The sequence below is a fragment of the Fundulus heteroclitus genome, chromosome 12 (genome assembly GCF_011125445.2).
Source record: "Fundulus heteroclitus isolate FHET01 chromosome 12, MU-UCD_Fhet_4.1, whole genome shotgun sequence".
Classification (NCBI taxonomy): Eukaryota; Metazoa; Chordata; class Actinopteri; order Cyprinodontiformes; family Fundulidae; genus Fundulus; species Fundulus heteroclitus.
In genome coordinates this window covers 33,201,762-33,214,867 of record NC_046372.1, presented here as the reverse complement: position 1 = coordinate 33,214,867, position 13,106 = coordinate 33,201,762, and the positions used below count along the sequence as shown (strand labels likewise).

At 42.6% G+C, this 13,106-nt stretch overlaps 1 protein-coding gene across 1 annotated transcript; it reads left to right on the top strand.

Moving 5' to 3' along the window:
• The first annotated feature begins 3,750 nt into the window (after positions 1-3,750).
• On the top strand, positions 3,751-9,941 carry gins4 (GINS complex subunit 4 (Sld5 homolog)). Its single transcript, XM_036144481.1, has 8 exons — positions 3,751-4,039; positions 4,138-4,224; positions 6,809-6,922; positions 7,015-7,112; positions 7,193-7,281; positions 7,384-7,474; positions 7,605-7,713; positions 9,044-9,941. The coding sequence occupies exons 1-7, from the start codon at positions 3,941-3,943 to the stop codon at positions 7,699-7,701; spliced, it is 675 nt and encodes a 224-aa protein (XP_036000374.1). The 5' UTR covers positions 3,751-3,940; the 3' UTR covers positions 7,702-7,713; positions 9,044-9,941.
• The last annotated feature ends 3,165 nt before the right edge of the window (positions 9,942-13,106 follow it).

The following is a 13,106-nucleotide window of genomic DNA, read 5'->3' as shown; positions in this document are numbered from 1 at the left end:
TACTGTATTGTGAAGCCTGAACAGTGAACTATGCAGATGCTGTTTTGTACCATTTCAGTGTCACATATGGTTTGGTTTTGTTTGTTGTTGTTGTTGGGTTTTTTTTTTTTTTTTTTGGAAAATGTCTTAGTCAGAATTTCAAATGTATTTAAAAAGGAAGTGAAAAGGAAGAAATAAACACAAATCTTTTAAATTGCGCCTCTATCTTTCTTTTTTTAACAATGGTAACAAAAACAAAATGCTCATTTTGTTGTTTATGGGTATTTTTGTCCAACTTTTAAATGAGACAGATTTATTCATTGGTGGTTCCTGCAGATTGTGTTTCCTCTAACAAGCTTTTACTCAGAGCTGTCTTTGTGTGTGTATGTGTGTGTGTGTGTGTTGATCTGCAGTACAAAGCGTCTGCGTTTCTCCGTTGCCCCGCGGGGCTGATGCAACGCAGAGCTCAGAGCGCCGCCCGCTGAGGTCTGTTACGCTGAACGTCGGTGCTGTGGCATGGGCAGGGCGGAAGCAAGCTCGTTGGTGGTGAAAATAACAAAGAATTCTTGGGCAAGAGCAATAAGGAGGAAATAGAAAGAGGAAATCACACAAATGAGATTATGCTGCAAGCCACAATGTGGTCTGAAACAGCTGGAACTAGTGAAGCAGATGATAAGTAGATGTAAACTAAAACTGCTAGAAGGAAAGAAAAAAAAAAGATTAACTCAGGGAATATTTGCAGACATGTTTAAGCTTTGAGCAGAGGATTGCCACTCATTTTCACTCTGTGTTGCTGTGTGTGCAGCATAATGTCTGGGAAAACTAGTGAAACGGGATTTCACTAGAAAATATGACTAAAAGGGGGAAAAAATACTGTATTTTCTTTCTGTCTTCAAGACACTTTCCCATTTATTTCTGCATTTCTGCTCTACGGGAAGTGGGCATCAAGGGCAGTAATGGGTCCAGCTGATTTGTCCAAATACAAGGTTGACATGCAGAGCATAAATGCAGGCTGCCTGCAATTATAACTACCATCTAGTTATTATGGTCAGAGCCTTCTTTTGATTTTTGGATGTGCTGTGTGTTGAGACGTATGTGAAGGACAATTAGCTTTAAATAATCCATGCATTCCTATAGCACAACACTGAATTCCCATGTGAAATTTCTTTTCATGCAATAGGATCAATGTCTCAAATTATAAGATGAGATGCTTTTATTTTAGATATTGTTGCACTGTAATGGACTAACAACCTGTCCAGGATTTATCCTGCCTTCTGACCACACCAAGGTTTTCAAGGTGTTTAGACAGAAAACCTTAATTTCAGCATCGTCTGGAAGTGTTTTTCAAAGTGGAGGTCACAGCCACCAGGGGGCGCAAGGGGGCCTCAGAAAATGGGAGAAAAATGTAAAACTAAAGTTTTTTTTTATCATCATAAATTATTTTTGAATCCATTATTCTAAAATATAACTTGTATTAGTATATCATATTGAATTGATAAACTTGGGGGACTTAAAGGAACAATAAGTAATACTGACGCGGCGCCTAGTGTTGCAAACGGGAACAACACATAACGCCTTCGCAGAGAACAGCCATTTCTCAACACCTGTGGAGTTGCAGGTGTGAAACTCCACATTCTGTTCTGTTTCTGGTCCGCTTCTCTTACTGGCTTCAGTGTTTGCAGGCTGCTGCTCTTTTGCCAAAATAAAATACTGTATGCTCTATTTTGGGAACCCTGGGGAACTGTCATATGATTGGCTCAGGAACCAGGAAGTAAACAAAGGCTACACACTGAGTTCCAGACCGTACCTCTAAGTTTGAAAAGAGAAAAAAACTTGACTAAGACATTGTTGATGGAGAGGAACGATTGTCTAAAGGGAATGTTACTTCCATCCCGGGTGACAAGTGAAAATGATTCTGGCTAAATTTGAAATTAATTTCTTACCTATTGCTTCTTTAAAACTGAACTCTGAGACTCTTCCCCTGTCTCACTATGTAAGGAATGACCAGCCCACCTTGGCTGACAGGGCACTGAAATGCATTCTCCCTTTTGCAATAATCTACATTTCTGAGTCTGGCTTTTCACCTTTAAAGGTACCCAAACCAAAACATGGAACACATTTACTTTTTGGACAATGCCATGCATGAGGCACTGACCCTCCCACTACACACACCTTTGAAAAGGTTTGATTTCTTTTCTTCTGTTCTTATCAACAGTTTGTTGAAAAGCGTATTTAGTGGGAATGCAAAACAGTGTTAGTTAATAAGCTGATGCTAAACAAATGCAATAACTATTGAGGGGTGAATAAACGTAAGAAAATAATTTGAAAGGCAGATTTTCCTTGACATATTTCGTATTTTTGTTTGAGGGTTTGCAAAGGGGGACCTTGGCCAGAGGCTAATCCAGTTTAGGAGGGCATGGCATGGAAAAGTTTGTGAACCTCTGGATTAGAGTACTTTCTACCAAATAGCTATAGTGTACCCAAGTAAAGTAATGTACCCAACATTACTTGTTGCTAATTTAAACTGGATAATTTTATTTATTATGGCTTTTCCTTTTGCTAGCTTTCCATACAGGTGTTTGACAAGTAGTTGTCAACCTGTCAACAGCTTCTTCTACCTGTGGATCTCTGCAGCTCCTCCAGAGTTTCCATGGATATATCGGCTGTTTCTCTGATTAATCCTCTGCTAACCTGTCATGTTCAGGTGGACAGGCTTTTGTCTGTTTGCATTTGTGCCATACTCCTGTTCTAATTGCTTATATTGTTACTGTGTTTGGACAATTTTATTGTTGTTTTATTTTTATCAAACAGGTCTTTCTTGAAAACTAGATCTTGGAATTCAATGATAATGTATAAATAAAGGTTAAATAAAATTCAGAAAAATTGATGATAGAGCAGTGGTCTGTCAGATGTGTGTAGCTTGCACAAATTGGATAGCTTAACCCGCCTCCCTGAATGCACTTGCAATTGATTTTTTTTAGGTGTATTATCAGAATAAAAAGAGCTAAATATGGACTCATCGCTTTGCAGGTTTTTACTGGTATCCTTTATCTTCTTACACTACACAGATGCACGAGTTTGTGTTCGTCTTTCTCGTACAATACTTATAAAATCTGTATCCTAATAGGGCTGGACGATAATTCAATAACAATATATATTGATCGATAGACGTATATCGATGATAGGAAAAAAAGGGTCATAAAATGTTTCAATAGAACAGTTTTCCTTCCTTTTGCATTCTAGCCTATCATGTAGGTTAGTATTACAGTCACTACAACCTACCAAACAATCACAAACCCAAACCCAGGAACCAACGGTTAAGTTTTAATTCAGTGCTTGTGTGTTCTTTATTTACAAATAGGGCCAGGGCTGCACTTAGAATATGTTTTGAATTAGATAATTATTGATATTGATTAATATGATTTAAATTTAATTGATAGTTTTTTATATATATATCGTCCAGCCCTACATCCTAATGAAATATGAAAGGTTAAATGAGCGGGAGTACTTTTTCAAAGGACTGTGAGCCAGTTGAACTGCTTTCCGGGTTATTTCAGACAGATTTGCCTCTAACTCTCTGATAAAATACGTTCTTTTGACGCCGGAATTCAGGCAGAGGGAGTCTAACATTACAAAACTATGACACGGGGCTTAGAAAACGAAGGATTTTACGTGACGTTTGTTTGGCAGCGGGACAGACTGAGGTCAGTTTGCGAGAAGGCTTGCCTTACAGACAAAACTCGGGGTAAAAGAAAACACCGCGATCCCAACTCCCGCGAGAAGAGCCGCAGTGGCGCGAATAAACAAGATCGTTTTGTGTCCTGGAGCCGCGGTAACTAGCTTTCTTCTCCTCGGCACACTGCCCTCAAACGTTTTTGTTCTACTACTCTTCTGAAACTGATATCATCAAAGAGTCTAGAAGACATATTTAGGATAAGTTCGCTTTGAAGGCAGCGGAACAATGTCGGACGCCTTGTCTGAGGACGGCAGCGACATCAACCAAGATGACAGCCAGGAGGAAGTCATGACTCCGGCGGAGCTGATCGCCAAACTGGAAGAGGTGAGAGCCGCTGTCCTGGTTACACTAAAAAAACAGGACTTTAAATCCCTCCGCCGCCTTCACCTCGCTGCTCCTGCCTGTGTGTCTCCGTCTCTCAGGCCTGGCTCAACGAGAAGTTCTCCCCGGAGCTGCTGGAGAACAGGTCGGAGGTGGTGGAGTGTGTGATGGAGCAGCTGACTCACATGGTAAAGTACCAGGGGAAGGCCGCCGGCTCTCATCGCCCTGCCTGTGGCTCACCTTTCAGCTGACGTAGGGAAATAAATGACTGGAGAGGCGGCCGCGGCACACAGGAAGGAGGACAACCTGTGATGGCGGTGATATCACTGAGCTATATAATACACTGGAGTGCTAATCACCGTCTGTTTGAACGAGTCGCTTTGAAGCCACCAGCCGCCATATTGGTACTCCCTATTTTCCCCCAGTAACTATGGAATATGTGCGATACAGCATCAAATAATGAGGATTTTCTCATGTTCAGGGGGGGCTTAAGACTTTTAAAATGTCAAATGCCATATACTTTTATGTTGTGTTCTAAAACTATCAAGTACTGAGAAAGTCATGTGCTGAAATATTTTGCATTTTATTCATTTAAATATATATGTTTAACATTTATAAACATATAAATAACAATATACAAAAACATATATTTACATATGTGTATACATATATATACATATATACATACACACATACTTATATATATATATATATATATATATATATGAATAACATGTAAAATATTTCAACACCTAATTTCCTAGTAGTTGATAGTGTTAGTACATCCACTGACTGTAGAATTACTTATGAAACGTTTTCACACAGCCAGAAAACTGCTTGTTATTGCAAGCAAATCTAATGGGATTCTGTGAGAGTAGGGAGTAGGAAGATGGCGGCCAGTGACTTCAGTTTTTCGGCAAAATCAGCACTCCAGTGTATTATATAGCTCAGTGGGTGATATACGCGCGGTAACAGGGACCAGGACCCCACTGGTGAATGGGGTCTTAATAAATAATAATAATAATAATAAAGATTTAAATTACATACATATATGTTCATTCGGGAATTTGGGGGTGGGTCATAAGGAGTGGATCCATTCTGGGGACAGCACTTCAAGAGCCCCAGATGAGTCCTACACATGGCATGATGGGCCCCACATAGGCTAAAGGGGAGAAAACAGGTGGTTTCTCCTGGTGTTGGCCCACTCTTTTCTGAAATCCAAAAAGTCGGTGCTGCCATCAGAGCAACCGGGTTGAGCCAGAGGCCGGTCCGCCTCCACGCCGCGGCGCCTTGAGGCGGTAATCCGTGCAAAAGGAGGCCCAAAAGAGCAGAGAACGCACTGGAGTGAGCGTGCTTTTCAGAAGCCGGACATCTACGTTCTAAACGTCCTCTTCTTGGTTGATCTCGTGCTCTGCTCTGATTTTCAGAGACACGCTGACTTTTGGCTTTTGGTTATCTGTCAGACGTGATCATCCAGATTAGCAGAAACACAGGCTTGACCTATAAACCTAGAGCGGGTCACTCTGTGTGTAAGGAACATATAAGCTTCACTAACGAAACGAGTGCATGAAAGCTGAAAAGGATGCAAAGATAAAGCCACCTGCTAAAACATCACTGTAAAGTCATCGGCTTAAAGCCCAGAGCTGTGAGCAGAGGGACGCTCAGGCTGGAGGAGCAGGAGGAAGCAGGAGGGCTGTCGTCATGTTGTCTGCAGCGCCAACCAAACGCTGGATAAAAGTGCTCAGACGGCTCCAACCCTGTAGTTATAAACATCTATTGGACATTAAGGAGCTGCTGTGGACCGGTTCTGCTTCAGCTGAAGACCAATAGGTCAGACGTCCAGCTGGCATACATGCAGGGTTCCAGGCTCAACATCTAATACAGCGTGAATAAAACCCTGTAGTAGGGCTGGACGACATATAGAAGAAAAAAAAACATTGATAAAATAGAAATCATATTGATCGATATTAATGATTGTCAACAAATTTAAAACATGTATTTTTAGTGCAGCCCTGGCCGTTTTAGGCTGTTAGCGACCTATTTTTAGATTAAAAACACACAAAATGAATTCAAACTCAACCCTTTATTCAACCAACTTTTTACCAAAACTGCAAGTTTTTAAAAAGGAAAAAAGAACGCATGCTCTCTGAACTCTTTGAAGGGGGCGGAGCTTGGTCACGAGCGTTCCTGGGTCTGTGTTGTGATTGGTTGGGAGGATGTAATGACTGTAGTATTAACTTACATGATAGCTAGAATGCATAAGGCAGGAAAACTGTTATTCTATTTAACTTTTTATGGACCCTTTTTTTTCTATCATAGATATCCATCTATCGCTCGATATATATTGTTATTGGACTATCGTCCAGCCCTACACTGTAAGGACAGATGGCTTCTTCATAAAGATTTCCTCTTTCCTCATATGCGTACCTGCTAACATCAGAGCCGTGCTTCGATTTGAAATCAAGCGTACCATCTAAATAAACCTGGATTCCCCGGAGAGGACGCCGGCTGATGCAGTCGGCCCAAAACCGTCCAGACGACTCGCTCGTCCAGCTTCGTCATCTTCCAACTAGAACCATTATTCTTGCTTAATGTTTGCTTCTATAGGTAAACAGATGTTAATGTTTATCTGCATCGTTCTAAAAGGCTGATTCTACACAGGCAGGATTGATGATCGCCCCGTTATTGGAGCCTTTCTGTCCAGTGGACGTTTATTTATTTATGTTTTTACTTCTGACTTCTCACAAAGCCGCGACTTCTCCCTCCCCACAGGAAGCCAACCTGCAGCGGGTGAAGAAGGGCGACGCCAAGGCCGGCTTCCACCGCATGGAGATAGACAGGATTCGTTTTGTCCTCAGCAGCTACCTGCGCTCTCGTCTCCAGAAGGTCAGCTGCCCACGGGGGGGAGGGGGGGGGGGGGCAAACCGCGGTCTTCCGTCTGTCTGTGTGTGTCTGACCTCTGCGCTCTCTGCACCCAGATCGAGAAGTTCTTCCCCCACGTCCTGGAGAGGGAGAAGTCTCGAGGCGAGGGACAGCCGTCTCTGCTCTCCCCGGAGGAGTTCGCCTTCGCCAAAGAGTGAGTGCGGTAGGGCGGCTCTGTTTCTGCCAACGAGGCCCGTGGGGGTTCTGAAAGTAACGTGTCGACGTTGCGTCCAGGTATTACGCCAACACAGAAACCTACCTGAGGGCCGTGGCGCTGAAACGCATGCCTCCGAACCTGCAGGCTGTGGATATGCTCAAAGCAGGTAACACGGCCTGTGTCTGCGTCCTGATCGTTTTTATTTTTTACGCCTCGCTCGATCCGTTGTGATGTTTGATGAGCGGCGTGTGTTTCCCTGTAACCCCAGTGCCCGAGCCCTGCCTGGACTCCTTTGTGTTTCTGAGGGTGAAGGAGCAGCAAGAGAACATCCTGATCGAGCCTGAAACGGACGAGCAGAGGTCCTGGTTTTATTCTCAGGCTTCCAGCAGGGGGCGGTGTTCCCCCTCCCCGGTCTTTGACATGCTGTGTTTTCTTGGCAGAGACCCCATACAGATGTTTTTTTTTTCTTTGTTTCGTTTCTTGTTCCAGAGACTTTGTTGTGGATCTTGAGGAGGGCTCGCAGCACCTGATGCGGTACCGCACCATCGCGCCGCTGGTGTCAAGCGGGGCCGTGCAGTTAATCTGAAGCCTGGCAGGTGAGGAAGGAGGAACGAGGGCCGCGCCGTCCTTCAGGAAGCAAACTCATTCTCTGCAGCTCTTCCATAAGACTTCATCTTCTTTACGTTATGAATCTGTCTGCAGCAGAAAAAACAAAATGGTGCCTTTGCAGAAGTATTCACGCCCCTGGTGATCTTTTTCACATTTCAGCCGCACTTCCATGTGTTTAATGTGACGGGGTCTGGAGTCGTCCTCCAGCGAGGGAGACTGGGCTGAACACTGTCACGTGACGTCCGATAGATTTCTCAGTTAAAACCAAAAATTAAAAAAACTCAACTCAAGGTTTTAAAATTTACTTTAATCGGTAGCTGTTTCCAAAATTATAAAATACACACCACAAATTAATAAAACAGGGTCTCCTTATGCTATTTTTAACTCTTTCACTTCACTTCTGATAGATTTCTCAGTTAAAAAAAAAAAAAAAAACTCAAGTCAAGGTTGTAAGATTTACTTTAATCGGTAGCTGTTTCCAAATTTATAAAATACACACCACAAAGTAATAAAGCAGGCTCTTCCTACGCTGATTTTTAGAAGAAGTGGCGATTTAACCCAGCGGATTTGCTAGTCCTTCAATCAATAATGCAAATGTGAATCACATTTTTTACTGCTTAGAAAATGTTTAAAGACCTTGTTTTATTAATTTGTGGTGTGTGTTTTATAATTTTGGAAACAGCTACCGATTAAAGTAAATTTTAAAACCTTGAGTTGAGTTTTTTTAATTTTTGGTTTTAACCGAGAAATCTATCAGAAGTGACGTGACAGTGTTCAGCCCAGCCTCCCTCGCTGCAATGCGCGCTCCCGACACAGGGGAAACAGATTTCCATGGGGGAACAGAATTGCGCACAACACCTGTCTCAGTCTGGCCAAGTTTTCTTTCCGCCCCCCCCGTGCTTAGCTCCTCCCAACATCCCTGTTCCCACATTTCAACTTATTTGTCGTAGCGTGTTCGGGCCAACGTTGGACTTTTTCAACACGCTTGCCGTGTTGAGGGTTAAAAAAAAGGTCCAGGAGGGAAGCCCAGACATCCGTCGCCGTAGCAACTGTCTCCAGCTCGCTGCGGCGGATCCCCCGGGCGCTCCCCGGCCAGAGGGGACCTCTGGGGCCTCTCTCCGGGGGAACGCGCCTGGAAACCCCGTTTTCCGTCTGTCTCACACATGCTACGCTGCGCCTTCATGTTCTGTCGCTTAACGTGGCGACGAAACGCACTAAAGACGTGGTGAAACGTGGTGAAATGTGCAAAAGATACAGGGATGAGAATGCGTTTGCGAGGCACCTCTGCAGCTAATTCAGAGCCGTTTTTTCTGTTTCAGGTCTGCGGTGATGCCTTTGTTTTTCTCGGCCTCTGAAGATCCTTTTGCTGTTGCTTTTTTTTTTTTCCCCCGCCGCCCTGTGAAACGGGACATCTCTATCAACATTTATCACATCCGAAAACACAAACCCAGCTCCTCGGCTCCTCCCTGGAAAACTTCCGTCCGACAAACACGGATGCCTTTGTGACACGGCGGCCTCCGGCGACGGCGCGGAAAGGAAGACGGCGTGAATGGAGCAGAGCTGGGATGTTATTTTCGGATCGCCGTGATCCAGAGCGCTGCCGTGTGTTTACGTCTGAAGGTCGTTTTTCTCATACACACCAGAATATTATGAATACCGTGTTGATCAGATTCTCTTCGTCGCTGAATCAGAAGGACTCATCGTCATCGTTATGGGACGTTTCCTCCGCTGCTCGGCAGCAGGAGGCATCCTGTGACCTGAAGGGGAAGTTTCCAGTTCACTCGGCATCACGGTTCCTGCCATTCGCTGCGTTCTTGTTTGTGTGTGGACCGCGGCTGGTTTGACTGACGCTCAGGCGTCCGGATGTTCTTCTTAAAATTCATAGAAGCTCAGCACATGCTTCTACGGGCGCATGCTGACTTCATCTTCCACAATCTGCCCATTTCATCTTCAGCCTAATAGACGGGGTGTTCTGTGAGCCGTAATTACGGAGGCAGCATTGTTATGGAAGAGTGTCACAGGGTGCAATCAGTGCTCATTATTTGCCCTCGCTCTAATTGCTCAGCAGCTGGAACTGATGGAGAACTGACAGAGAGGGTTCATGGGAGCAGAGCAGCACGCCGGCTGCTGCGCCTCCGCAGTGAGCTGCGCATGTTTGTGCTGAAGAATCAGAATTGTGTTCAGACCTTTGTGGCAAATAAAAAAATCTCAATGGTGTGCATTTGCTTTCAGCGTCTCCTTTATATAAAGCCTTAAATTCCTGTAGGATTAGTTTTTGTTCCTAGCATTGAATAATTTGATCTCCATAAAGGTTAAGTGAGGAGAGATGAAGAATGGTCACCTGTGCAGAGCAACGGTGAGTGTGGGGGGGAAAAAGATATGCAATTGTTTCCAAGGATAAATATAGTGCATGAATTATAGAAGTATATGGAGAAAAGTGGCAGCTGGGTTGTGCGATAAGAGTTTCAGTGAGAATGAAAGGAAAGGTGTACAAGATGGTGGTGAGACCAGCGATGTCTGTTTTAGAGTCTGTGGCACTGAGGAAGAGTCAGGAGGTGCAGCTGGAGGCGCAGCAGAGGTGGGTATGTGGCCAAAATTTGTACTAAAGTAAGACTACTTCATATTTTTACTTAAGTAAAGAGTAATCAGCCAAGAAAATTACTCAAGTAAAAAGTATTCAATAGGAAGGCTACTCAAGTACTGAAAAGCTAATCTTAACAGCTGATGATTTAAAAATCATGTAATGGAACAGACAAATATACAAGGTTATGTGCAAATGCTGGTATTTTAAAAACAAAAATGAAATAATACAAAGAATAACACAATTACGAAACAAATTCCGGCAGCAGAAACGCTTTTCTAAATAATCTTTTTCAACATTAAACTTTTTTCAGTATAACAGTGCAAAGTGTTTAAGTTCATTTGACCTCCAAATGACTCAATGCGCTCGGCAGATAGAAAATAACCCAAGAACAAAGCTTGTGTACGCATAAGAAGTCTCACTTTAACATAAACTACGTTTTTGTCTCTGATGCATTTTTTGGTAAAAACAAGCTTGTTCTTAATTCATGAAGTTACTCGCAGTGGGTAGTGTACCCAGACATTTTACTCAAGTAAAAGTAGCGATACCTGAGTAATAATGTGACTCAAGTAAAAGCTAAAAGTGCAGTGCAGTAAAACTGCTCTGAAAACTACATTTTGTTCAAAAAGTTACTCAAGTTAATGTAACTGAGTAAATATAACTAGTTACTACCCACCTGTGGGTAGCAGAGATGAAGATGCTGAGGTTCTCTTAGGGAGTGACGAGGATGGAAAGGATCAGGAATGAGTAGATCAGAGGCTAACGTTAGATGTTTTAGAGATAAAGGCAGATGGAGATGGATTGGACATGTAGATGAGGAAGGGTGAGTACATACACAAAGACACTGAAGCTGGAACTCCCGGGCAGGAGGCATCTAGAGGAAGACTAAAGAGATTTATAGATGGAGCGTCAGAGGACATGAGGGTAGTTGGTGTGAGAAGAGACAGAAGAAGACAGAGGACTCGCTGCGGCGACCCCTGAAAGGGAAAAGACGACAATTTTGTCTCACCATAAACCCAACTATCAGTCATGTGCTCAACAAATCTGGCCTTTATGACAGAATTGCAAAAAGAAAGCGATTGAAGGAAGGGGCTCTGGTCAGTGGAACCAAAATGAAACCTTTTGGCCCACTGTGGGGATGCTTTTCTTTATGGAGGACCAAGTCTTCCATATCTAAAAATAAATACAGAAATAAATAAATTCTCAATAAATAAATAAGAATACAATTAATTGCCACCAAATTAATAAATGTAGGTAGAAATTAAATTATACAGTGAGACATAAATGTATATATCTCTTTTAATTAGCTTATTTATTTATTTGCCTTTGTAATAATTACCTTATTTATTTATTGTGCGTTATAATCTTCAACTTTATTTATTAATTACTTATATTTTTTAAGTATTTATTTATGTGCATGTTATAATATTTTTGTCTGTTTTATTCTTCCTTTGTATTTTTTTACCCTATATATTTCTGTGATGCTATTTATTTCTGCCTGTCCTTTTACATTTCTGCCTGTCCTTTTTACATTTCTGTATGCATTTCTGCCTCATTATGCAAATGAGGAGGGGCTGTGTCTTAAGGGCTCAACTTCTTCCCATTGGTTGGTTAGCATTTTACTGCATCGGTCAATCTACATGGCTTTCCCCCGCACTAAAGAATTGTTTAGTAATTTCAAACTCAGCAGGCAGACGTTCAGTGTCCAACCTCTTAAGGGAAGCTGCTAATAGACTGGAAGAATTAGAACGCTGTACATTTGGGATCTGAATGTTTTTTTTATGGATTCAGATTCGGTTTTTCCAGATCAATAACTAATCGGCGGATGATTTATTCTACAAAACAGACACCTCTCTGCAACCACAGCAAGGCAGACAGTGAGCTACAACCATAGTTTCCTCAAAACGAGTCTCCCATCGCGCTGGGTGAATTACATTGGACCCTATGCAGAGCTCGCTTGATAAGAAAATACTGTAGTTGATTATAAAAGTCCCGTTGACTCCGTGGAGTCAACGGGATCAAGCTCATGGTTGATCCGGTTGAGGGACTCCGATTTCGGCCAGCGTCTCTCAGCTGCTCCCTCCTCCCACACGTGGTGGTGCATTTAGGGACCGTCAAAAAACATTTGAACCAAGCACTCTTGAGAAACAAAAGTCAATAAATTCCGTATCTTGTGACCACCTATGACAAAACTAATATAAAATCAAGCCACTAAAAAACATCTGTAAGGAAAAGTCCCAATTTTTGTCTTGAAAATTGAAAATAGCTTAAAAATGAATAAAAACAAATGTGCCTTACAGATTTTATCTATTGACATCAATTTATATTAGTTTATCTTAGCTGGTCACAAGATAATACATTTATTGATTTTTATTTCTCAAGAGAGCTTGGTTCAAAAGTTTTTTGACGGTCTCTAACTGCACCACCACGTGTGGGAGGAGAGACGCTGGCCGAAATCAGAGTCCCTCAATCGGATTAACCATGAGCTAGATCCTGATGACTCCGTGGAGCTGTAATGTCCAATATCCAAATTCAAACCAACTTCACTGCGGTGCTGGATCATGCTTAAAGACGCAGCATGAACCCCACGTGTTGCAGCTGAGGGGAAATGTTGGCTCGGCTTGATGAAACTCCGCCTCCTTCACAAATTAGACCAACATGGATAGAATAATGATAATCTGTAGTGCTTTTTATTGCCAGGATGTAGCAGCTTTCCTTAAGAGGTCGGCCACTGAACGTCTGACTGCTGAGTTTGACATTACTTAACAATGCTTTAGTGCGGGGAAAAGCCATGTATATTT